The following is a 23,233-nucleotide window of genomic DNA, read 5'->3' on the forward strand; positions in this document are numbered from 1 at the left end:
TCTAGGTGAACCAGCTTTCTTCACATCATGCCACACACAGTCACCACTCCCACCCCCACCCCAACCTCTAGTTCAATAAAACAAAGAATTGGCACCTAAACCAAAGGCCTATGAGCTGACCCAGTGACCCTTGAAACAACGTGCTACTTTTCTGTGCCTTTACTCTGCCCAATAAAGTCACTCCATAACGATGGTGTACTTCAAGCCACACAGAAAGGTAGCAAGGGTAGTACAAGCAGCCCTGGGGATACATTAGAGTACAGGAAGAAAGTATTCAAATGTATTTATATTTATTTTTTCCATTTTTATATATGTTTAATAATAGTACTACATACATAGCTTCTAAGTACATAAATATACACATAATGGAGGTGTGTGCTCAATTTTTTTTTTTTTTTAATTTTTTGGCCACACCACACAGCATGCGGGATCTTAGTTCCTTTACCAGGGATTGAACCCGAGGCCCCTACAGTGGAAGTGTGCAGTCTTAACCACTGGACTGCCAGGGAAGTCTCTCAAATATTTTTCTAATAGGATGTGTAATGAAAAAATGTGGTGACCAGAAGACACCATGTTACTTGGGGTGTTTCTAAACAAGGTGTGGTCCTTAATCCCCACCCCTATCAGAATCTCCTGTGGAACCTATTAAACATGCAGATTACTTGACCCACCTCAGACCTACAGGACCTAAATCTCTCGGGTTGGTATGCTTAAAGAGCTTCCCAGTAATTCTGATGCCTACTGAAATGTAGGAACTACTGCAATAGAAGAATTAGAGAAGCAGACATAAAGAAGCTGAGCCATGGAAAGGGCAGAGTCAGTGCAGAGGGGAACATCAGAAGCCTGATAACAAGTCACTACAGCCAGGTCCTGCTGGGGCCTGACCAAGGAGGAGGAGCCACCCAACTTGTTCTGCCAGAACTCTGGTTCTATGGGTATTGAGACAATGCCTGTACTTCTTCCAACTAGCCTTCAATTAAATCCTCATCACCTAAGGAAGCCTGGGTACCTCCTCTCCTGACAGCTGGGGAGCCGAGGTGGGGAACCTTAGAAACCAAAAGCCCCTCACATAGAGAGAGGATGCAATCCAGGAGATCTGAAAAGATAGCTGATATAATTTCACTAATTGTGTACCTTAAAGAGTAAGGTTGAGACAGGAGGAAGCGGGTATATGAGCCAGAGTTGTCTGTAAGCATTTGAAAAACTGTACTGATTGACCATTTAGCCTGAAATCATGTGGGTGATTTCTAAAAAGCATACCAAGTAAAAATGGAGGCTGTAGAACAGAAACTAACACTGTCTGTGTGACCTTGGGCAACTCACTGATTCTCTCAGTTCCTCATCTATTAAATAAAAGGTTAGATTTTAAGTGATATCTAAAGACCTTTCTGTGTTTCTGGAACCCAAGTTCAGGCTCAAGTCCTAGTTCAGGGTTGCTTCCGCTATAACATTCTGATCAAGAATAAATTAAAATTCTGGCCCTTTAAATGAAAGCATTCAGAAAACACTCCTGCATCCTTAAGAATTAATTATTAAATGGGTCTTCATAAAGAGCAAATCTCTGCTTTTGTCAGTCCTACGCCCTCCCCAAATAGGTACCTCACACACAGCTCTTTGGACCTATCCAATAGCCGACTGTTTTCCAAACCTGAATGAAAATCCGAGTGAGGTTAACTGACTGATTTTTACCCTGTGCAATGAGACTGCATTATCACTGGAATGTAAATATCCAACCTAAACAAAGGGACATCTTATTTTGATTTATTGCTACCTTAGTTTTCTTTCAGGGTCATCCTCTATTTCTCTTTTCTCCTATCAGAAGGAAGGCAGGTTGGTGGGTTACCAGGCATTCCATATAAAATGAAACCTGCTAATTGTCACCAACCCCGGGTACAGAGACATCACCTGACATAATACTTCCTACACTTCACTGGGGCAAGCTCTGTTGAATCAGACTTGAGTGAAGTGACACTGTGTAATGTACTCCAATATAGTATAGCTAATGCCCAAATGGAAAAGTGGGAACTGTCTCCTGAAATCTGCTGCAGGTACATAAAAAATTCCAAGGAGAATAAAAATGACAAATCCCTGCAGTATGTCACATTTTATTTCATGAAGATGGAAAGTGCCACAGCATGATATTCATCTCTGGGAAAACTGAATAAAACGTCATCTGAGTCACCACTTTAAAGAGACTGCTTTAAAAATATAAGCTTGATCTTATGTGTTCTATTACAGATTGAACTTTCTTTATAGATGTCTTGGAACCTAAACTACATAAAAATTCTTTTATAACTTTAATTCAATTGCCTAAAATAGCTGCTGTTAATAATGGATTAGGCCAGTGTTACAAAACTCATCTTCTGTATATGTGGAGATAAAAGATCAGACCCAGTTTTGTTATGAGGCAGCAGAGCCTAGTGGTTAGCAGTATAGGTTCTGGAGTCAGACAGTCTGGCTTCAAATCTGGCTTTACCATTCAATTGCCCTGTGACCTATATAACATACTAGACCACTTTAAGCCTCAGTTTCCACATCTGCAAAATGGGAATACCAATAGTATTATTCCCTTGAAACCATTGTTTTGATCATTCCATTAAATAATGTTAGAAAGCATTTAGGACAGTGGGGCACTTAAGTAAACACTTAACAACTATTAGTGATTACTATCTAATGACATTTCCTATTAATGACTGGGAGTTAAATACTTAAAAATTGAAACTGGTTTCCTCTCTCAAAATATGCTAAAATAAAAATTACACGGCAGTAAGAGGCCTGCGTACCTCAAAAAAAAAAATCATGCCAGTTAGAATATAATTTAAAATATAGTATGCACAGGTATTGGACAGCCACCTGTTCTGTCTGGTAAACATTTACCCACATGCAAATTATGTACCAGCTCCTTTCACTTTCCAGTATGACACTGAAATGACAACAGAGAAATGAAATACAGTGCTGTGTTGTATGATGAATAACTGCATCACCCGGCCGTGGATCTAACCATCCACACTTATTCATTTGCAGCCAGCTCTTTTTGGACTCATGCTTATTTCTTCAAGCCATCCGGCTGTAGGCTATATTAATTTGCAGAACAACCCCAAAACCTGTCCTTCACACTGGCAAATACAATACATGCAGCCCCATTCTCAAACTCCTGCTTTGAATAGTATCTAGAGCTACAACATCCCCCTTGTGGTCATGTTGAGTATTTGCCAGGCTCTTGGGGAAAACACCAGGAACCTCAGTGATATGTGTACCCCCAGAATCATCATCTCTGACAACCTTTAGCTAACATCATTTGATTCCAGGATTCTTTTGATTAACACTGTGCGGTTTTTAAGTATATGCAACAAGAAGGAAGAAAAGCAAATTCTTAAGAGAACCAGTAGAGAAAAGAGGGAAGTGAGGAGAATGCAGTTATTCCAATTACTCCACTTGCCCTCCTCCCTCTTTATCATATGCAAGGTAGGGATGTGAAGTTTTCAATTTCTATTTTGCTTCCATGTTTAATATTATTTATTTGTCACTCCTCTCTATGTTTCTATGTTATTTTTCTAAAAATAATTTTTATTGGAGTATAGTTGATTTACAATGTCTAGTTTCTGGTGTACAGCAAAGTGAATCAGTTATACATATATCCACTCTTTTTTAGTTCTTTTCCCATATAGGTCATTACAGAGTATTGAGTAGAGTTCCCTGTGCTATACAGTAGGTCCTTATTAGTTATCTATTTTATATATAGTAGTGTGTATATCTCAATCCCAATCTCTCAATTTATCCCTCCCCCCTCCATGTTCTTTAGCATCAGTATATTGTTTTAGCATACAAATCTCTTTAAAATAGGGGCCATTAGACTGTAACTTGGATGACCTCAGGAAAGTCCACCTCTGAGGGAATTAAGAAAACAAGAGAAATTAAAGTATGAAGTAGACAAGTAAAGATAATATAATGATAACTAACAAATAAAAGGATGAGGGTACTTTTTTTTTTAGGATCTGTATAATCTATAAGCAATATTATGTTTGACTTTTTATTTTCTTACTCCCACTTCCCTCCCCCCTCACAATGTGAACTCAGCTATCTTCTTTCCCTCCTAAACCTCCCCCCAAATTTCCTTCATAATTCCTCACACAGTGGTGGTCACTTAACAGTGGAGCATCTTTCTCTTTTGAAATTGGACTTTGAGACTTTAAGGACAAATTACTTCATTTCTAAAATCAAGGCATTCCAGGACATATTTGTTGAATCAATGAATTAATTCTTTTTCTTACAAATCTGAAAGTGGTCACAGCAGAGAGGTCAGTGGCATCTTGTTACAGAACCCACGCCATCTGTCCCAAGCAACAAGGTTTTGAGATGGGCCTGAGGAGCTGTTACTGAACACAAGTTCATGTGCCTGACTTACAGTGAGGCCAAACAAACCAAAACATCAGAGTTTCGAGCAGAGAAAGGTTTATTGCAAGGCCAAACAGGGAGAATGGGTGGCTTATGCTCTAAAAAAATCCCCTAACTCCCTGATGGTTTTGGGGGAAGATTTTATATGCATAATTTGGGGGTGAGAGGTGCAGGGCGTGTGACTTTCTTCTGACCGGTTGGTGGTGAGGTAACAGGGCAGCACTCCAGGAATCTTGCCCTCAGCCTGAAGTTACCATCCTCCATTTGGGCAAGGGATAGTTTCCACAGAACTCACAGATATTATTATGTATAGTCCTTGACTGCAAACCAGGACCCTGAGCCAGGGCTGCACTATTGCTTCCTGACTGCGCCTCCCTTGTTTCCCTTCCCAGATTAGCAACTGCTTGAATCTGGCTTTTGGAACTAAGGGACAGTCAAAGAGGCTGAATGAAGCCTATTTCCTACAAACAATAAATGGGGGACACAGAAAGGCTTTTGTGCCCATGTGGGCCCACAGGGTCCTGCTCTGCTTCAGAGCAAACCTGGGCAGGTAAGATCCTGAACTCAGGTATTTTTTCTCGGGATGGTCTGCAAGATAATTAGCTTAAGGCAACCCAATGCTCTGTCTGAATGAAGGGCTGCTTTAGTAGTTCAAAACCCAAGGTCTCTGTGGTAAAACTCTGAAAGAATTTGTCGAAAGTCTGCATACGTAGGTTTATTTCAAGTTACTGCAATAGCAACAAGCGGTCAGAACACGAAAAAATGACGAGGCTGAACTACCAAGATTTTGAACCCCAGGTGCACACTGAACAAAGGCGCAGTACAAAATGGCGCCCTCCTCGAGGAGGAAACGTCAACTCGCGTAGAGCGTGTATCCGCCCGGGGCTCTCCCAGGGCAACGCTGGGACCAAACTCACGTGAGCTGGAGCGTCCTATGACAGCTCTAGTTAGACTCCTCCCCGGTCTCCGCCACTCCCTGCGCACATGCGCTCCAGGCCCTCAGTAGGATCCCAGTTGCGCAGGCGCAACAGGCCCCTCCTCTCAGGCAACTGACGCAAGGAGACTGTTCGCAATTTATCCCGTGTGACCTTGAGTCTTTTCTGCCTCCGAGGACCGGGGTTGTCCACGGTTCTGCCTTATACCGCTTTTAGCCTCCTGGTCTGTCACGGAGCCCAGACCTGCCGCAGCTGGCACGGGAGGACACGCTTTAACCTGCCATCATGCCCCGAAGTGTTATTAGCCATAGGCCCTGACTCCGGAAGCAGCGTTCAGGTATTTTCTTATCAGGCAGCGCGGGCGGCGCCTCAGCGGAAGAGCGGGCTTCCAGGCCGCAGCGATCAAACCCCGCCCCCCACCTCACGTAGTTGGAGGTTTCCAGAAGCGCTAGCATCACCGCGCCGCGCAATTCTCGGTGTTCGGAGCGCGTGTTTGCTGTCTCGTATTTCCACCATTTAGGAGCCATGATAAGCGCCAGCCGAGCCGCAGTAGCTCGTCTTGTCGGCGCCGCAGCCTCCCGGGGCCCCCCAGCCGCCCGCCACCAGGTAAGGGACTGCTGGGCCTTCCCCGAGGGGCTCACGGCCTTGGGACTCAGTGCGGCAGGCCGCGGCCTTCGGGGTCAGAATCCTCGGGGAGAGACGGAAAATAATGGACGTTCAGTATTCAGTGCTGCCGGTTCAAGGCCTCATTCAGGGTTTTGCGTTCCTGTTTCAGGCCCTGATGAGTCACACTCCTTGGGAGCCTAGAGTTTTATTTCATCGAGTAGCGGGCAGTGGTCTTGATTAGTCCTTTTGAGACGATTACAGTTTTGGTCTTGAGGTCTTGAGTAGAAGGACGATTGTTCGCTGTGAAATGCAGAGTGTGCGAGGACCCCGTTGCTATGATACAACGAAGGAAGGAAGAGCATCTGAGCAGTAAATTAAAAATCAAGCTCTGATTTTCTTGCTTACGAACATTTGACTAGTTAGCTCCCCAGAATTTTGTTCTCCGTTATTTCAGGAAAAATGAGCAAATCAGGAAAAGGCCATGGAATAGTTGTTCATTATCGTGTAAGACTAAAAACATACCTTTTGGGGAAACAGGAATTGTATTTCTTTGCACTTAGGTTGGGTAAAAGAAGACTTGGAAGTAGCCTGAGATGAGATTGTAATAAAGGTCTTTGACACTGATGGGAAGCCACTCTTGTCATTTTTTTTTTTTTCCCTCGTAAACTGACTTCACAAAATTACCAATTCTAGTTCCCTTAAAGCAGCAGCTTGTCAAGGTCAGGGGAAATGTCTCTGATTAAGTTAAATCTGTACTGCAACACGTAACATATGTGAGTCTTAGGTAGACAGTGCTCCTGATGATGAAATTGAGTAGTATTTTAATGTATTTTTGCTTCTCCACGGGATATTTGGCACAGTCTGGAAATAATTTTGGTTGTCACAACCTGGGTAGCCATGCTACTACTAGGTTCTAGTTGTAAAGGCCCAAGTTGATGCTAAACATTCTGCAGTGCATAGAACAGCCCAGCTCCCAACAAAGATTTTGTTCAAAATCAATAGTGCCAAGGTTGAGAGACCCTTTGGTAATGTAATTCAAGATAATTTTATATCAATTTATTTCTCTGATTTCATTGGGAAAATTTGTACTTTATTAGGTTTGTTTCAGTACCATAATGTCTCTTAGATATGAAATATTTTATTTCAGTATATTTTATACATGGTAACCACTCAGTGAACAGAATGAAAGTCTCAACCTTTGATGTATTCTTCAGAAGAATAATTAAAACAAGTGCAAGTTTTCATGTGTAGTTCATGGCTGATCCTTTTTTTGTTTGTTTTTAAGGATGGCTGGAATGGCTTTAGTCATGAAGCTTTTAGAATTGTTTCAAGGCGGGACTATGCGTAAGTATAATTTCATTTCCTTTAGCATTAAGATAACAAATGTTAAGCCCCAGAGCAATGGTCTCTAAATTTGTGATTAATTACTTCACTCAGAAAAAAAGACACAGCTAAGTTTATTTATAGAGTATGCATTTTGCCACAGTAACAAATATTGTTTTCTTATGTTTTTCTATAACTATTTTGGAGATCACTGTTAAGATAATTAATCATAGCATTGTTTTAAATGTCTTACAGATCAGAAGCAATCAAGGGAGCAGTTGTTGGTATTGATTTGGGTACTACCAACTCCTGTGTGGCAGTTATGGAAGGTAAACAAGCAAAGGTGAGCATGATTGGAAGCTCTGGATCATGTAGTGGTAACCAGTACACAATTCAGAATTCTGCGTCCTTTGGCTTAAATAAGGGACATTTTCAAAGCTGCTTTTAAATTCTTAAGACTCTTGTGAGGTGAATCTTTGTGCTTAATTGTATGCTGGTAATAAATGAATGGATTTGACTTCCCAGGATTTAAGTGTGTCCTAGTATAGATGTAAGACTACTAAGTTACCATTAGGACCCATTGGGATGACTTGTGCTGTTGATTACTTCTGTAATTAACGTTCTGCTTTTTTGTAAGTCAGTTAAACAAAGCCTAAAGGTGCAGGAACAGTCTAGAAGCAAGTGGAGCTCCAAATAATGCATAGGCTGCATCCTAAGTAAGGCATGTTTTTTACTTCCCTCTGGAGGAAGTAGAGGCTGTTCCTCCTTTGTTTGTGAAATCTTTATTCCCACCTGGTTCTCTTCAAGAATATTTGGAGCACGTGGATTTTTGAATTCCTTGTTGGCAGTTTTTTTTAATGCCTGAAACTTGTAGGCATCACCAAAAAATCAGAAGTAGATTTAACTCTCTGTATGGAAGGAAAGATTACGTTGTCCAAACATTGAGTATGAAAGATGTGATTTATATTTATTCCTGTTTCTTGGATGTTCTTAGTTGTAGGTTGTTTGAATCTGCAATAGTAGTTGCTTACTATATCAGCATTCACAGAGCAGAAAAGTATGCCCATTAGTACTGTTCTTTAGTATTTGTTTTGTGTCTTAAATGATTGGTACAAAGACAGTAGTGGTGACTGGAACCTCATTCTCTGTCCTATCTTGGGAGTTTTAGGTGCTAGAGAATGTTGAAGGTGCCAGAACCACCCCTTCAGTTGTAGCCTTTACAGCAGATGGTGAGCGACTTGTTGGCATGCCGGCCAAGCGACAGGCTGTCACCAACCCAAACAACACGTTCTATGCTACCAAGCGTCTCATTGGCCGGCGATATGATGACCCAGAAGTTCAAAAAGACATGTGAGTAATAGCAAAAATGTATTTATATGCAAAGGCTAAATAGATGAATCTTACCAGCAGGATCTCCTGGGACAGACCCTGCTCCTGCCAAAAGGGTATCCTTCAAAAAATTCAATTCTGCCTTCACAGATTAGGTCTTTGCTATGTGTGACATGATACATGAACATCTGGCTTGTCATTCCTGGACCACATAAATTGGCGTTAAACACATAAGGTAGATAATGGCATAGGCGCCATCTTGATACTGATCAGATGTTTTCAAGTTTTATCCTTGTTGTGGTGTGTATCGGTATTTCATTCCTTTTTATGGCCAAATAATATCCCATTGTATGCATACATACTGCATTTTGTTTATCTGTTTGTTAATGGGCATTTGGGTTCTTTCCACTTTTCGGCTAATATGAATAATGCTTTGTGTGTAGGGGTTTTTTTTTTGTTTGTTTTTTTGCAGTATGCGGGCCTCTCACTCTTGTGGCCTCTCCCGTTGCGGAGCACACGCTCCAGACGCGCAGGCTCAGCGGCCATAGCTCACGGGCCCAGCCGCTCCGCGGCATTTGGGATCTTCCCAGACCGGGGCATGAACCCGTGTCCCCTGCATTGGCAGGCGAACTCTCAACCACTGTGCCACCAGGGAAGCCCTGTGTATAGGTTTTTGTGTGGACACGTATTTTCATTTCTCTTGGGTAGACATCTAGTAATGGAATTGCTAGGTCATATATACCTATATGTTACCGCTTTCCAAAGCAGCTGCATACATTTTTGGTGAGAAGAATGTTCATGTTTCAATTCATCAGGATGTTTTTACATGTTAATGGGTGCTTTCTAAAGGTTTTCATTAAACAAATTCCTGAAGTTCTCATTTGTTGGCCATGGATCTCTTGGGGTGGAAGATGGGCTTTCATGGTGTATGGTAACCTCATGGTAGGTTGGGCTGGCATGTTTCTTAAGTATAATTTTTGTGTCTTTCAGTAAAAATGTTCCTTTTAAAATTGTCCGTGCCTCTAATGGCGATGCCTGGGTTGAAGCTCATGGAAAACTCTATTCCCCAAGTCAGATTGGAGCATTTGTGTTGATGAAGATGAAAGAGACTGCAGGTGAGATAGCTTAGTTCATATCTGGGAAAATTTAGAGAACAGCATGATTCCTCTGAGATCACTGGCTTCCATACTTCAGTGTCCTTTGGATGAGTCTGCAGTGGCTTTTATACAGAATACCTAGGAATGGCAAAACTTTATTACTCTTTCCCTACAAATTGAATTTCTCTTCCAAGGTTTCCTAATGGTGGCTTGCTTGTTTCTTTTTTCCAGAAGGGAAATCAAAAGACTAGACATTAAGCTTTTGTATCTGTTAGATAAAACTTCCCATTTAAGAAACTAGTGGCTCTTTTAAATCTAAAACTAGGTCATTGTAGCTGGTGAGCCTTCACTAACATGTTAAAGGTGAAATCTTGGGTTTTTTAAATTGGAGTGTTTTCCTACAAGGTCTCTTCATGTTAGGTCATATGCTAAAAACTATTGGGTGCTGTTTGTGACCTCAAGAGAGTGACACAGGTTGTTAGGCTACATTAGTAATTGTAGCCTGTTTCATCTGATAGGGTCTCATGAATGATTTTCATTGATTGCTTTTCCAGAAAATTACTTGGGGCATACAGCAAAAAATGCTGTGATCACCGTCCCAGCGTATTTCAATGACTCTCAGAGACAGGTGAGTTTAATTATCATTTTTAATAATTTGTTTTTATTTATTTATTTTTGGCTGCATTGGGTCTTGGTTGCTGCACATGGGCTTCCTCTAGTTGCAGCGACCGGGGGCTACGCTTCATTGCGGTATGTGGGCTTCTCATTGCGTTGGCTTCTCTTGTTGTGGAGCACGGGCTTAGTTGCTCTGCGGCATGTGGAATCTTCCTGGACCAGGGCTCGAACCCTTGTCCCCTGCATTGGCAACAGGATTCTTAACCACTGCTGCCACCAGGGAAGCCCCCCAATTAGCATTTTTATTCAGGAAATTAATGGTACCTGGGACACGGTGGAAAATGCTTTTTTCTTTTTTTATAGGCCACTAAGGATGCTGGCCAGATATCTGGACTAAATGTGCTTCGGGTAATTAATGAACCCACAGCGGCTGCTCTGGCCTATGGTCTAGACAAATCAGAAGACAAAATGTAAGTTTGTGCAATGAATTCCACCTAGATTTGTGAGACTTAAGTGCATGGAACCTTGAAACTTATCCTAAATCATCATCTTGATTTCATGGTGATTGAGCCTTATACTTAGACTGGAAATGTACTGCCTTGACCTTTTCCCAAGGCTTTTATGGTCTGTGTTTTTCATTCATTTCAAGATTGTCCCTTGATTACTTTTTCTTTTTAAAGTACTGGCTGTGGTCATTTTTTCCCCTTGGTATGCCTGTTGGCAAGTATTCATCCAAAAGAGTGGTTTTTGCTTTTTAACATTTCATTTTAACTGTATGTATGTTTTACATGTTGCTATTAGGGCCACCTGTTAAGACATACATCACTTATGCAGTCATCAACTTTCATAATTATACCTGGGGGGGAAATAGCCAAATTTATGTTGGTTTGGTTACTGAAATCCATACGCTGTGATGAGTTTTGTTCCTGACGGCCTTTTTCCTTTCTAGCATTGCCGTATATGATTTAGGTGGTGGAACTTTTGATATTTCCATACTGGAAATCCAGAAAGGAGTATTTGAGGTGAAATCCACCAATGGAGACACTTTTTTAGGTGGTGAAGACTTTGACCAGGCCTTGTTGCGTCACATTGTGAAGGAGTTCAAAAGAGAGGTTAGTTACCAGTGTGGTTAATACGTACACATTGGAATACTGAGAATTTCTTTGTTCAGACTGCTATTTGCTTTGTTTTACGATTTTTTTTTCCCTTAAGAGAGTGTTGAATAGGCCACTGAAATTGCATTTTAGTTCCATGGGTGCTCTGAACTATTCTGGTTATCGTAGCTTCAAATTGGAAACAAACAACAAAAGGCTATAGCAGGCTTCCCTGGTGGCTGCCTGCCGATGCGGGGGACATGGGTTCGTGCCCCGGTCCGGGAGGATCCCACATGCCGCGGAGCGGCTGGGCACGTGAGCCGTGGCCACTGAGCCTGCGTGTCTGGAGCCTGTGAGAGGCCACAACAGTGAGAGGCCCGCGTACCGCAAAAAAAAAAAAAAAAAAGGCTATAGCACCTGGTGTACAATAGTACTATGGCATTTTATATAAGGGATTTTGAATATCTTTGGATTTGGGGTATCCGCATTTGACAGGGGTTGCTGGAACGAATTCCTCACAGATACCAAGGGATGACTGTGTAGGTTTCCCTCACTATCTGAAGATTGAGCCTGCGAAATTTTTGATAAGCTGAAATGTCGTGAAGCTACACATTTTGCTAACGGATGCACAACATAAATGGTTGTATGCTCACAGACAGTTTAAAGCTATGGTGGTGGTTTGGTGCTCAAATAAGTGTAGTTACTGGGGAAGGAGCTTGGGGTGCACACTGCCTCTGTAATGGCTCGCTGCAAAGCAAACGCTGAACATTATTTGTCCTTTTTGCCTTTTTTGTAAAAGTGAAAATCCTTTTTAGATTTCATTTGGTTAGCAAAAACAGGTATTAAAGTAGATCTTATATAAAAGGGAAGTGGTGTAAAGCAAACTTTGGAAAAGGAATTATGGGAACTCCTTTTTTGAGCTAGAATTCTACAGCTGGAAAGAACTGAGAACAGTTCATCATCTAACTCCAGACACATATTTCTTTTTCAAAGTAGGTCTTTTTTCCTATAGATTTTTAAAGGCAATAAGTAATTTCTGCTTGTTTATAAAGGTATGGCTCTATTTTGTTTTGTTACACCTTACCACTGCAATTTAAGTAGCATTTATTTTCTTAACATTAATATATTGTGTGTCTTCACTTTGTAGACAGGGGTTGATTTGACCAAAGACAACATGGCGCTTCAAAGGGTTCGGGAAGCCGCTGAGAAGGCCAAGTGTGAACTCTCTTCATCTGTGCAGGTGAGACGTGGAAAATTCCACCAGTCTTGATGGATCTTTTCAGCCTGAGTTTACTCGAATAGCGTATTCTAATTGGCATAATGTCAGTCAGATTTCTTTTAACAGCTTTCTGGTTGGTGATAAAAAGCCTTTCCATTAGCAAAGGAGCATTATGTTTTTTATGGGTGAGCTGAAGCACCCAAATCAGAGGTTATGATTTGCTTTCCTGCTGCCACCTGAGAACCTGGAATTAGATCTCCTGCCATCTTGCTATATCCCTGACACGGACCTAACATACTGTTATTCTGTTCTTAGTGGTTAAGGCAAAGGGAGGCTTCATCTTTCAGAACTGGAGCAACTTTAGCACTCTGGGAAGGGAAGAGGTATTTATAGCATCTGTCATTGTGTTGGTAAAGTGGGTGACCTTCAGTCACATCTGGATTTTTTTTTTTCTTTTTTTTTTCTTTTTAATAGCAGCTATAAGGAGTGACAAAGCTGTACAGGGTCATCCATGAAGTTGATGGTATTCCCTTGTCCTGCTGTCAGAATTTGCAGCATGATGGTTGGGGCTGAAATATGTGGCAGTACCAGAGGATAGCTTATAATTCTTCCCAGGGGTTGTCACTGTATGAAACGGGACGTTGGTTAGTTTTACTGTGGCTCTATCCTATTAATAGGTATTTGGATTGTTTTCCACCATTTTGCTATTATAGCAAGGTGTATTGACCACCCTTGTACATTAATGTTTGTGCATGTGTGATTGTAAGTCTGTAGGTTAAATTTATAGAAGCATTTATTACCCTTGAGTTTATAATGTGGTTTGGGGAGGTGGACACTAATGAGAACACTTTTTTTTTTTTTTTTTTTTGCGGTACGCAGGCCTCTCACTGTTGTGGCCTCTCCCGTTGTGGAGCACAGGCTCCAGATGCGCAGGCCCAGCAGCCATGGCTCACGGGCCCAGCTACTCCACGGCATGTGGGATCTTCCCGGACCAGGGCACAAACCCGTGTCCCGTGCTTCGGCAGGTGGACTCTCAACCACTGCGCCACCAGGGAAGCCCGAGAACATTATATTAGTAAACGTCAGAAGTAATGTAGAGGTTAAGAGTTACTCTGGGGCTTCCCTGGTGGCACAGTGGTTAAGAATCTGCCTGCCAATGCAGGGGACGCGAGTTCGAGCCCCGGTCCAGGGAGATCCCACATGCCGCAAAGCAACTAAGCCCGTGCGCCACAACTACTGAGTCTGCGCTCTAGAGCCCGCGTGCTACAGCTACTGAAGCCCATGCACCTAGAGCCTGTGCTCCACAAGAGAAGCCACTGCAATGAGAAGCCCGCACACCGCAATGAAGAGTAGACCCCGCTCGCTGCACCCAGAGAAGACCCCACGTGCAGCAACCAGCCAAAAAAATAAATAAATTTTTAAAAAAAAGAGTTACTCTGCAAGCAGACTGGTGGAGATGAAGTCCTTATTTCATTACTTATTAGCTGTGTGACTTTGAATGAATTACTTAACATTTCTGTTTTCTATAAAATGAGGATAATTAGTGTTCCATTCCCCCTTAGAGTTGAGAGGATTAGTAAATTAATATATATAACATGCTTAGGACAATGTGTAGTAAATAGTAAGTGGTATTCTAAATGTATGCATGTATTTTGTTTTTTTAAAAAGGCAAAGTTAGATTTATAATAAAGGAACCTGACAGGTGTTTGACATAATTAGGAGAGCTTTTGTAAGGTGAGTTAATCAGGAAGAGATAAAGGGTCAGGCAAGTATGGGGTTCTTGGGTAAAGACCTGAGTAAGGGTCAGTGTGGCTGAAGTACAGACTAGACTGGCAGGAGGAGCATAGAAGATAAGGCTAGAGGCTTTATAGATTGGGGATTTGGTATCTTTCCTGAGATAATGACAACAGACAACTGAAAATTTTTAAGGTGGGCCAGTAACATGGTCAGATTTGGTGAAAGCACTCTGAGGTGGAGTGCTCTTTGTGGCAGCCTGAGTGGGTGTGGGAAAATGTTGGGAGGCTATTGCAGCACACCAGGTGGTGAGAGAGGAAGGACTTGGACCAGAGTGTGGTAGTGAGAGATACATGGTTGGAATTGAGAGAGAAGAGGGACAGAACTTCATGGTGGAACTGGCTTTCGAGGGTGGAGAACCCTGGAGTTTTTCACCTGGTCATTATAGCATATAGAACTGCACTAATACAGTAACTACATGTGGCTATTTAAAATTAAATACAATTTTTAAGAATTCCATTTCTCAGTTCCACTAGCTGTATTTCAAGTATTCAGCCACATGTGACTAGTGGCTGCTGGATCGAAAAGCAGAGATAGAGAATATTCCCATTGCCACAGAAAGTTCTGTTGGATTGCATTGCTATAGATAATTTTATTTACTGATGCGGTTTGTTAACATTTTGCAAAGAAAGAGAAAATTGTTATTGGTGTTCTTCAAACTATGTCCAATATCATTTACAAAAGATGTGTTGATTTTCCCTGTAAAGCACTTATCTGTCCAGGGTACTCTACCTGAAGAAAGCTGGTTAAGGATTTGCTCCCTTCAGTCTTTATTCCCTGTTGGCCTTGCTTTGTGAAGTTTGAGGGGCAGCATGCACAAACTCTTTTCCTGGGGGTTCACCCCGAGACATCTGTTTCTGCATGTTTAGTAATGAGTTTTGTTAGTCTAAATATTCTTAATCCATGCCTTATCAGGATTTTAGGCTTATTAAATACTGTATGTTACATGGTGTGACTGTAGCAGTGTTAGCTACTCTCTGGGGATGTGATAGCAGTAGTCAGTCCTTGTACTTCTCTTTAGCATTTTTGTTGTAGCTTTCTTAACCATCTTCCTGAAACTTGCAAAGCCCTGGTTTAGTGGCAGATTATTTGGTTCAGAGCATACCTTTCACATTTTTTTTAATGTGCAAGGAAATTTTTTAAAACTTGGTAAAAGAACACAGTGGTGTGATTCTTAATATATACATATATATATATATATATATATATATATATATATATATATATTTTTTTTTTTTTGGTGGTATGTGGGCCTCTCACTGCTGTGGCCTCTTCCGTTGCAGAGCACAGGCTCCAGACGCACAGGCCCAGCGGCCATGGCTCACGGGCCCAGCCGCTCCTCAGCATGTGGGATCTTCCCAGACCGGGGCACGAACCCTTGTCCCCTGCATTGGCAGGCAGACTCTCAACCACTGCGCCACCAGGGAAGCCCCTTAATATATTTTTAATAGCAGGACAGACTGTTCTTCACCTGAATGGGGATTTTTCCTGCTTCTCTATTTCTTTCTCCATTGTTAATAACAGATTCATAGTGTTTACTTCTGGGTTGAATCTTAAAGAGTCACTGTCTTTGGTGGCCATTCATTTAAAGTGTCTGACCCTCACTGTGGCTTTCAGAGTCTTCCTTTCCTAGGGTATAGTCTTTAATTGAAGTAATAAAGAGACTTCACTACTGGTCTCCCTGCTTCCTTTGCAGACTGACATCAATTTGCCATACCTTACAATGGATGCCTCTGGACCCAAGCATTTGAATATGAAGCTGACCCGGGCTCAGTTTGAGGGGATTGTTACTGATCTAATCAAAAGGACCATAGCTCCATGCCAAAAAGCCATGCAAGATGCAGAAGTCAGCAAAAGTGACATAGGAGAAGTGATTCTGGTTGGTGGCATGACTAGGATGCCCAAGGTAAGGACCCATGGAATTCTTGACATAGAGCGCAGAGAGGGCCAACACATAATGATTTATTAGGACATAACATATGGCTTACGTTGTGTAGGGACATGAATATGTGGCCCTTCTACCACGCTGACCTGAAAGGCGGATGAATTTGTGCCCTTGCTAAAGAGTTCTTAAAGGGTATTTTAAAAAAAGGATTGGGAAATGGGGGGAATGTCTTTGGGGTAGTAGCAAGGAGGATCCTGAACTTCAGTTTTATAGAATTTTTAGGAATGAAACAAAGTTTGCGGTCAGAGACAGCTTAACATCCTGGTATTAACTAGCCTCTATGGGCAATTTTGGACATGTGTTTTGCAGTATAGTGTTTGGGGTTTCTAAAGGCATCTCTTCAACAGAGATTTGTGCAATGATGCATTTTATCAACACATCATTCTGAAAAGACAGGTGTGTGGAAAACTAATAACTGAGCACAGAACCTGTTGATGGTGTAATTCTTGCTTTATAGCTTGAACAGAACTATCTTGGGCCTTGATTTTCATAATTTTTCCTTTGGAGTACTTGTGCTTAGGAAAATGATGCATACAATAAATCTGAAGTGAAAAGGAGAGGCTTTGAACCAGGCAGATATTTTTATGTTAACAAATTATCCCAGATGTTACTCAAATAGAACTTTTTCCTAGCATTAGTAAAATAAGCAGGAGGGGAAAACATGCCTCATACTTGCCCCAGTATTGAATTACTACTGCTTCTGTTAAGCTGATTTTTAGTTGATATGTAGAAGAGGACTTGGACTATACAAATTAAGTCCCCTTGCCTTGTACCTTGTATTTCTAATTTGATGTGTTGCTTGGGAAACCAGATAAAAAAATTTAGGCAAATTGTTCCCAAATTTAAAAGGGCTATGAATGAGATACTCAAGAGTAAAGTATATGTGTAACCAAATAATATACTTAACTCATTAACAAGAACTCAACTACAAAATAATTTGAGTAAACGTTCTTGGATCTGAAGCACCCTGTCCTGAGACCTGGTGGGGTCTCAGGACACACGTGCTACTCTCCTCTTCTCAGGCAATTGCCCTGAGTAGTGAGTGACAAGGTTCTTTTTTCTTGGTGCTCAGGTTCAGCAGACTGTGCAGGATCTCTTTGGCCGAGCCCCAAGTAAAGCTGTCAATCCTGATGAGGCTGTGGCCATTGGAGCTGCCATTCAGGGAGGTGTGTTGGCTGGTGATGTCACAGATGTGCTACTCTTGGATGTCACTCCCCTGTCTCTGGGTATTGAGACTCTGGGAGGTGTCTTCACCAAGCTTATTAACAGGAACACCACTATTCCAACCAAGAAGAGCCAGGTAAAAGCCACCCCACCCTACTTTGTCACAGAGATACTAGGTTCTGTGAGGATGTGATTGTAGCCACTTCTGTGAGCTTTTCCTAGAAAACTTTCCTTTTTGTTTTGCAGTCCATACTAGTTGAATGTGGAGGGGTGGTGAGAATCTTGTCCTTTGTTCTCTTTTGTTCCTAGAAAAGTTCTCTTTCTGTCAGCCAGTGGTGATAATTTTAGGGAAGTCATCAGTAGTCTCTCCTTCTCAGGATAATAATTGCCAGAAGGAGCCTCATTATTTGAGACTGAATTCCTATACTCTTCTGTTCTCAAAGGCAGTAAAAAGAATGGCGTGGCTGAGACTAAGGGAGTTTGCTTGTCTTCCTGGAGAACGATAGGGGTTCTGAGATATCAAGCCAGGGTTATTTGGACAATGGCTTGGTCTTAGATTAAGAATTATTTCCTTTCTCAGGTTTGGTGTTTTTCTGAAAGAACTATGGCTATTGCTATGTTTGAAGTGACGTATTGCCAACACATCATTCTGAAGTGTGTGGTGATTTCCTGTGACTATGAGCATAAAATAAATGTCCTCTCTCTGACCCATTTCTTTGGATGAGCATGTTTCAACATCTCGCTTTTTATAGCTCCTTCTCTTGAGGCCTTCTGTGCTAATGCTGCATCTTTGTACAATGCCTTTGCTTAGCTGAAAACAATAGCTATTGTATGCCCTTTTGCTGTGCTAATCCTACTCCTGTTCTCTGTAAAGACATGAGCCTTTGTTCTGAACATAGTGTACATTAGGATTCTTCCAGTGTTGGGAGGTGAATTTCTTCCTTTGGTTTGTTGCACTTTGTAAGGGGGAATAGGCTGGGAAAAAAAAAAAATCAGGCTGCCAACCCAGCAAGTTTCCTTTTTCTCCCTAGGTGTTTTCTACAGCTGCTGATGGACAGACTCAAGTGGAGATTAAAGTGTGTCAGGGTGAAAGAGAGATGGCTGGAGACAACAAACTTCTTGGACAGTTTACTTTGGTAGGTATTGGGAATCATGAATGTTATGTTCATTTTTTTATGGTGAAGTTACACTATTCTAACCCCTAATGTTACCATAAACTGCTGACAGACGTAGTCTGTGTTATCTTAGCATAGTATTCAAATGAATTCTGCAACTGGATAACCATGGCTTCAGTTTTTACCTGAAAGCCCTGCTTCTTGTGCCTTAGGAACTAAATAAAGAAGCTTGTAAAAGCCAGGGAAATGTTCATAAACAGTGCTTATTAGAAGAAATTCCTGATTACTATTTTACTACTTTTAAAGACATTTGATATTGTTATTGGCTGCTACTTTGTCATCGTCATCTTTTTTTTTTGGCCATGCTCTGTGGCATGTGGGATCTTAGTTCCCTGACCAGGTATTGAACCTGTGCCCTCTGCAATGGAAGTGCAGAGTCTTAACCACTGGACCGCCAGGGAAGTCCCTTGTTACTGGCTTCTAGTCAGCATCGCTTATTGCTTGTTGGGATGAATGATGGAAAAGTTTACTCTTCACGCATTGTGTATCCTTAGGTACATAAAGCCACTGTGGTTACTTGCTATAGCCAGCCTTCACTAGTATGAGTCCTGTTTATTTCAAGCAGCAATAAAATTACCACCCTCACCGACAAACTCATGTTTTTGTACATTTAAGTGAAAGTTTCACTTGTTCCTCCCAGAAACCAAGTAATTTCTTCCCCAGAAGACCGTATAGGTTTTGGAAATAGAGCACTGGACCCCTTTGTGAGAGGAGCTTACTCTGGTATTTATTTATTCTAGATTGGGATTCCCCCAGCCCCTCGTGGAGTCCCTCAGATTGAAGTTACATTTGACATTGATGCCAATGGGATTGTACATGTTTCTGCCAAAGATAAGGGTACAGGACGCGAGCAGCAGAGTAAGTACTCTTATTTATTAAGACTGTAAGAGTGAGGTGAGGGACTTCTCTCTGTTGGGAACTAGACCCTCTAGATTGGGCATTACCTTTTCCCTTAGCCTCAGGGGAGGATGATGAGTCCTCTTTGCCCTCTTTCTCCTCAGTTATCAGTGTCACATTAACAGGTATGGTGTTTATTCCCCCAAAAAAGGCAAGCACTGAGCCTCTGGATTGCTGAAGTTTTGGTAGGTAGGACAGTTAGTTGTTCTCTGTATATTTTAGACTCTTGGTTTCCCTCTGCTTATTGTAGAACAATAGGATATTCCCCTTCTTCATAATGCACATCAAGACAGCTACTTTGAAGAGGAGGATTCTTTTTCTTAATACAGTAGAGGAAGAAGCATATAGTTTTCCTGGGAAATAATGAGGTGCCTTCTTTTCACTATAGTTGTGATCCAGTCTTCCGGTGGGTTAAGCAAAGATGATATTGAAAATATGGTTAAAAATGCAGAGAAGTATGCTGAGGAAGACCGGCGAAAGAAGGTGATTACTTTGCTCATAACTTCTATGTGAAATGCCTTTCTTATTTATTCTCAGTCTTCCCATATCAAAATTTTCATGTTAACAGCATCCAGCTAAAACCTCTTACAGACATCTCAGACCACAGTGATTTCTCCCTCTTAACTGTTTATACTCTGTTAACTGTGTGTAGCAGTTTTCATGTTGTCTTCTTAATGAGGACATTCAGCCAACTAGTTGATTGGGAAGTCTTCATTCATACTACATTTTTAATTTCTCTTAGGAACGAGTTGAAGCAGTTAATATGGCTGAAGGAATCATTCATGACACAGAAACCAAGATGGAAGAATTCAAGGACCAATTGCCTGCTGATGAGGTAAACCCTCTTTTAAAATAGCTCAAGAAGTTGGGAGGCATCGTCACCAATGTCAGTGAAGGTCATTTTTTCTGTGTGGGTCTTGATAGGAATTTAGTTTTTAAAAAATGTTTCTAAACATTCTGCTGTGTGTTATGGGATAAGAACCAGAAAAAGTGAGGGTCTGGTGTTGTTTTGTTTTTAAGTGCCACAAGCTAAAAGAAGAGATTTCCAAAATGAGGGAGCTCCTCGCTCGAAAAGACAGTGAAACAGGAGAAAACATAAGGCAGGCAGCATCTTCCCTTCAGCAAGCATCATTGAAGCTCTTCGAAATGGCATACAAAAAGGTACAAGGCTGTTTTACTCAATGAATATTTTGCTCCTAACTTGATGTAACTGCTCTTGATTACTGTCACTGATGGCTCCTACATAGCCATTTATGGAACTGGGAGTATTGGAATTGGAAATATCCTTCTTCCTGCCTTCTTGACTACGTTGGGTGGGTGGGAGGGAGGGAGGGAGGGAGGGTGAGGTCAAAGGGAAGAAATCACTAAAACTGGGAGAGTGGAACAGGCAGGATATGGCTTTTTCGTTTTTAGTTCATCAGAGAGCAAACTGTCACCCTTAACGTTAAACAAGTGATTCTCAAATGTTTTCTTACAGATGGCATCTGAGCGGGAAGGCTCTGGAAGTTCTGGCACTGGGGAGCAAAAGGAAGATCAAAAGGAAGAGAAACAGTAACAGCAGTAAACTTTGGAGTCGAAAGGACAACATATTATGATGCTTGGGAGTGAAGGGATTTCCTGAGCTGAAATGGGCAAAACTTCAATCTTCTACTGTGTTTTTGCAGTACTCTATATATAATTTCCTGAATATGTAAATTTAGTGACCATTAGCTAATGATCATTTAACAAGTGATAATTCCCAACAGTACAAAGTTCACAGTATTCTGTCCCTAGCCTGTCATTCTTTTTCAGCTGCATGTAAGATGGGGGGGAAAAGATATAACGTTGTTTTGTGCTGAAGTAGCTGTATTTTCAAAGGGGTGAAGCCATCTCACACACTGAAGACAGGTCTGGAACGAGACCATAGGGGGATGAGATCCTTCTAGTTACCTAAGTACTGCTGTACCAGCCTGCGTGTATATGGAGTTCTTCAACTGAGGCCTTGCAAGGCAAGCCAGCTAGCTGTGCCATGTTGGGAGGTAGGGCAGGGGAAGCTGAATCAATGGAAAACTAAGCTAGCTATTTATGTGAGGTCCAGCTTCTAAAACACAAGTCTCCCAAACTTTCTGAAGGCATACTTTCCTAGCTACCCTTTGGCCTGTGTCAGTGGCATCTGTATCTCTGATGACTGTTCTTTTTGATCCATTCTGGATTTTTTAAAAAATAAATAGGAAAAGCATTTTGATCTCTTGTCTGTGAGGGGTGAGGCCCTGAGATTTAGCTTCAGAAATATGACATGAATCACATTTCCCAACTCCCTGACCTCGATACAGGATTTTCTAACACTGGCATTTGAATTTCTAACAAATTGAAAACTTGGGAAGGCTGGTATAATAAGCATTATCACCAAAGACAAGTCTGGTTCAGAGGAGGCTTTTATTTTTTTTCTCTCCCTAGCCCCATCTAAGGTTTGGAATGTTGAAATAGTCTTTAGATCTCCAACATGAAAATCAGGCCTCCTATTTCCAGGCTGCTTTCTGCTCTAAATAAGTCCAACCAGAATTGGCTTACAGTAATGAAACACGTCTAGTATTAAGTCCTAAGGTGATTTCAGTGGCTCAATAACAGGAACCCAGATTCTTTCTATAGTTTTGCTTTTTCATCCTCAGTGAGTTGCCTTGTCCTAATTTCTCTAATGTAGTTCTAAATATCACATGCTAACAACTTCAGAACCAGGAAGGTGACTGCATCTTAGAACTCACTTTAGTTTTAATAATTATTTCTTAAGTTTATTTCTTAAAAATTGAGACTGTTTATGTGATAATTATATTTCTGGAAAATTGTTTATTAACACCCTTTTAAAAGCTTCTTGAGGTTTCATATGAGAAATAATAGGCTCAAATTTTCAGCCACACGACCACTTGGTGGGAACCTTGTGGGGTGTGCAGTAATTCTTTATGAAGGATTGTTTTGTGGCATGCTGGGGAAGATAATTAGCATCTCTGGTTGGCCCTTGCTCACTAAATGCGTCTAGTGTTTACCAATCATTGTGATAACTAAGCCTCTCAAGCATTTCCAAAGTACCCCAATTCAGAACTACTGGTTTATATTATTCAAGATTTCATCTTTGAGATCAGTGAGAGGAGCCAAGCATGCCCTGAACAAAATGGGTTCTATCAGAGAGGTGGGGAGAAGAGCTGCTTGGGCAGGTACCCACAGATACTGTCTCAAGCTGTGCCATGAGTGGTATATGTAGTAGCAGTTCGGTTACCTTCTAATAAAACTAATAATCAGCACAAGCAGCCTTGAACAAAAATTTATAAATTCAGATACAGTCTTCCTTTTGTGGTGCAAGTGCTTGATAGGTCCCAAAAGGAAAACTTCCTGGGATTATTCCAGTTGTCTTCCCCAACTTAAAACTCCACCCTTGCTACACAATAGTACAACACATGTGATCTGACCCCTCAATACCTTTCTTTTCCCCTGCCCTCCTACTATACTTTGACCTTGCTTGGACAGTCTCCCACAGATTTCTACCTGACTCATCCCTCACTTTTTTCATAAGTCATAAGGGTTTTTTTTTTTCTAATTTAGTCATAAGGTTTTGAAATGTCATAAAACATGCTGCCTTCTTCAAGTCCCTGTCATTTCCTATCCTTAGCCTAC

At 41.4% G+C, this 23,233-nt stretch overlaps 1 protein-coding gene, 1 long non-coding RNA gene and 1 other non-coding gene across 3 annotated transcripts in view; 2 read left to right on the forward strand and 1 right to left on the reverse strand.

The window, feature by feature from the left end:
* LOC132423251 (uncharacterized) overlaps positions 1-23,233 on the reverse strand; it is a 150,134-nt gene that overhangs the window by 117,340 nt on the left and 9,561 nt on the right. The window lies entirely within an intron of this gene.
* On the forward strand, positions 5,739-21,812 carry HSPA9 (heat shock protein family A (Hsp70) member 9). The gene is made up of 17 exons (XM_060008764.1): positions 5,739-5,936; positions 7,222-7,280; positions 7,515-7,602; positions 8,428-8,609; positions 9,579-9,703; positions 10,240-10,313; positions 10,664-10,770; positions 11,250-11,412; positions 12,542-12,634; positions 16,104-16,313; positions 17,425-17,652; positions 18,548-18,652; positions 19,432-19,549; positions 19,977-20,071; positions 20,331-20,423; positions 20,609-20,749; positions 21,066-21,812. Exons 1-17 carry the CDS (start codon positions 5,856-5,858, stop codon positions 21,141-21,143), a joined length of 2,040 nt encoding a protein of 679 aa, XP_059864747.1. The 5' UTR covers positions 5,739-5,855; the 3' UTR covers positions 21,144-21,812.
* On the forward strand, positions 16,706-16,776 carry LOC132423766 (small nucleolar RNA SNORD63). Its single transcript, XR_009519074.1, has one exon. It is a non-coding gene; the product is annotated as a small nucleolar RNA SNORD63 (small nucleolar RNA).

This window comes from Delphinus delphis, chromosome 3, assembly GCF_949987515.2.
Source record: "Delphinus delphis chromosome 3, mDelDel1.2, whole genome shotgun sequence".
Classification (NCBI taxonomy): domain Eukaryota; kingdom Metazoa; phylum Chordata; class Mammalia; order Artiodactyla; family Delphinidae; genus Delphinus; species Delphinus delphis.

Bases quoted from the DNA above. Each gene is read 5' to 3' on its own strand.
- HSPA9 (XM_060008764.1), top strand. From the start codon at position 5,856: ATGATAAGCGCCAGCCGAGCCGCAGTAGCTCGTCTTGTCGGCGCCGCA. The intron at 10,771-11,249 runs GTAAGTTTGTGC...TTTCCTTTCTAG, and splicing joins GACAAATCAGAAGACAAAAT to CATTGCCGTATATGATTTAG. The intron at 11,413-12,541 runs GTTAGTTACCAG...TTCACTTTGTAG, and splicing joins TGAAGGAGTTCAAAAGAGAG to ACAGGGGTTGATTTGACCAA.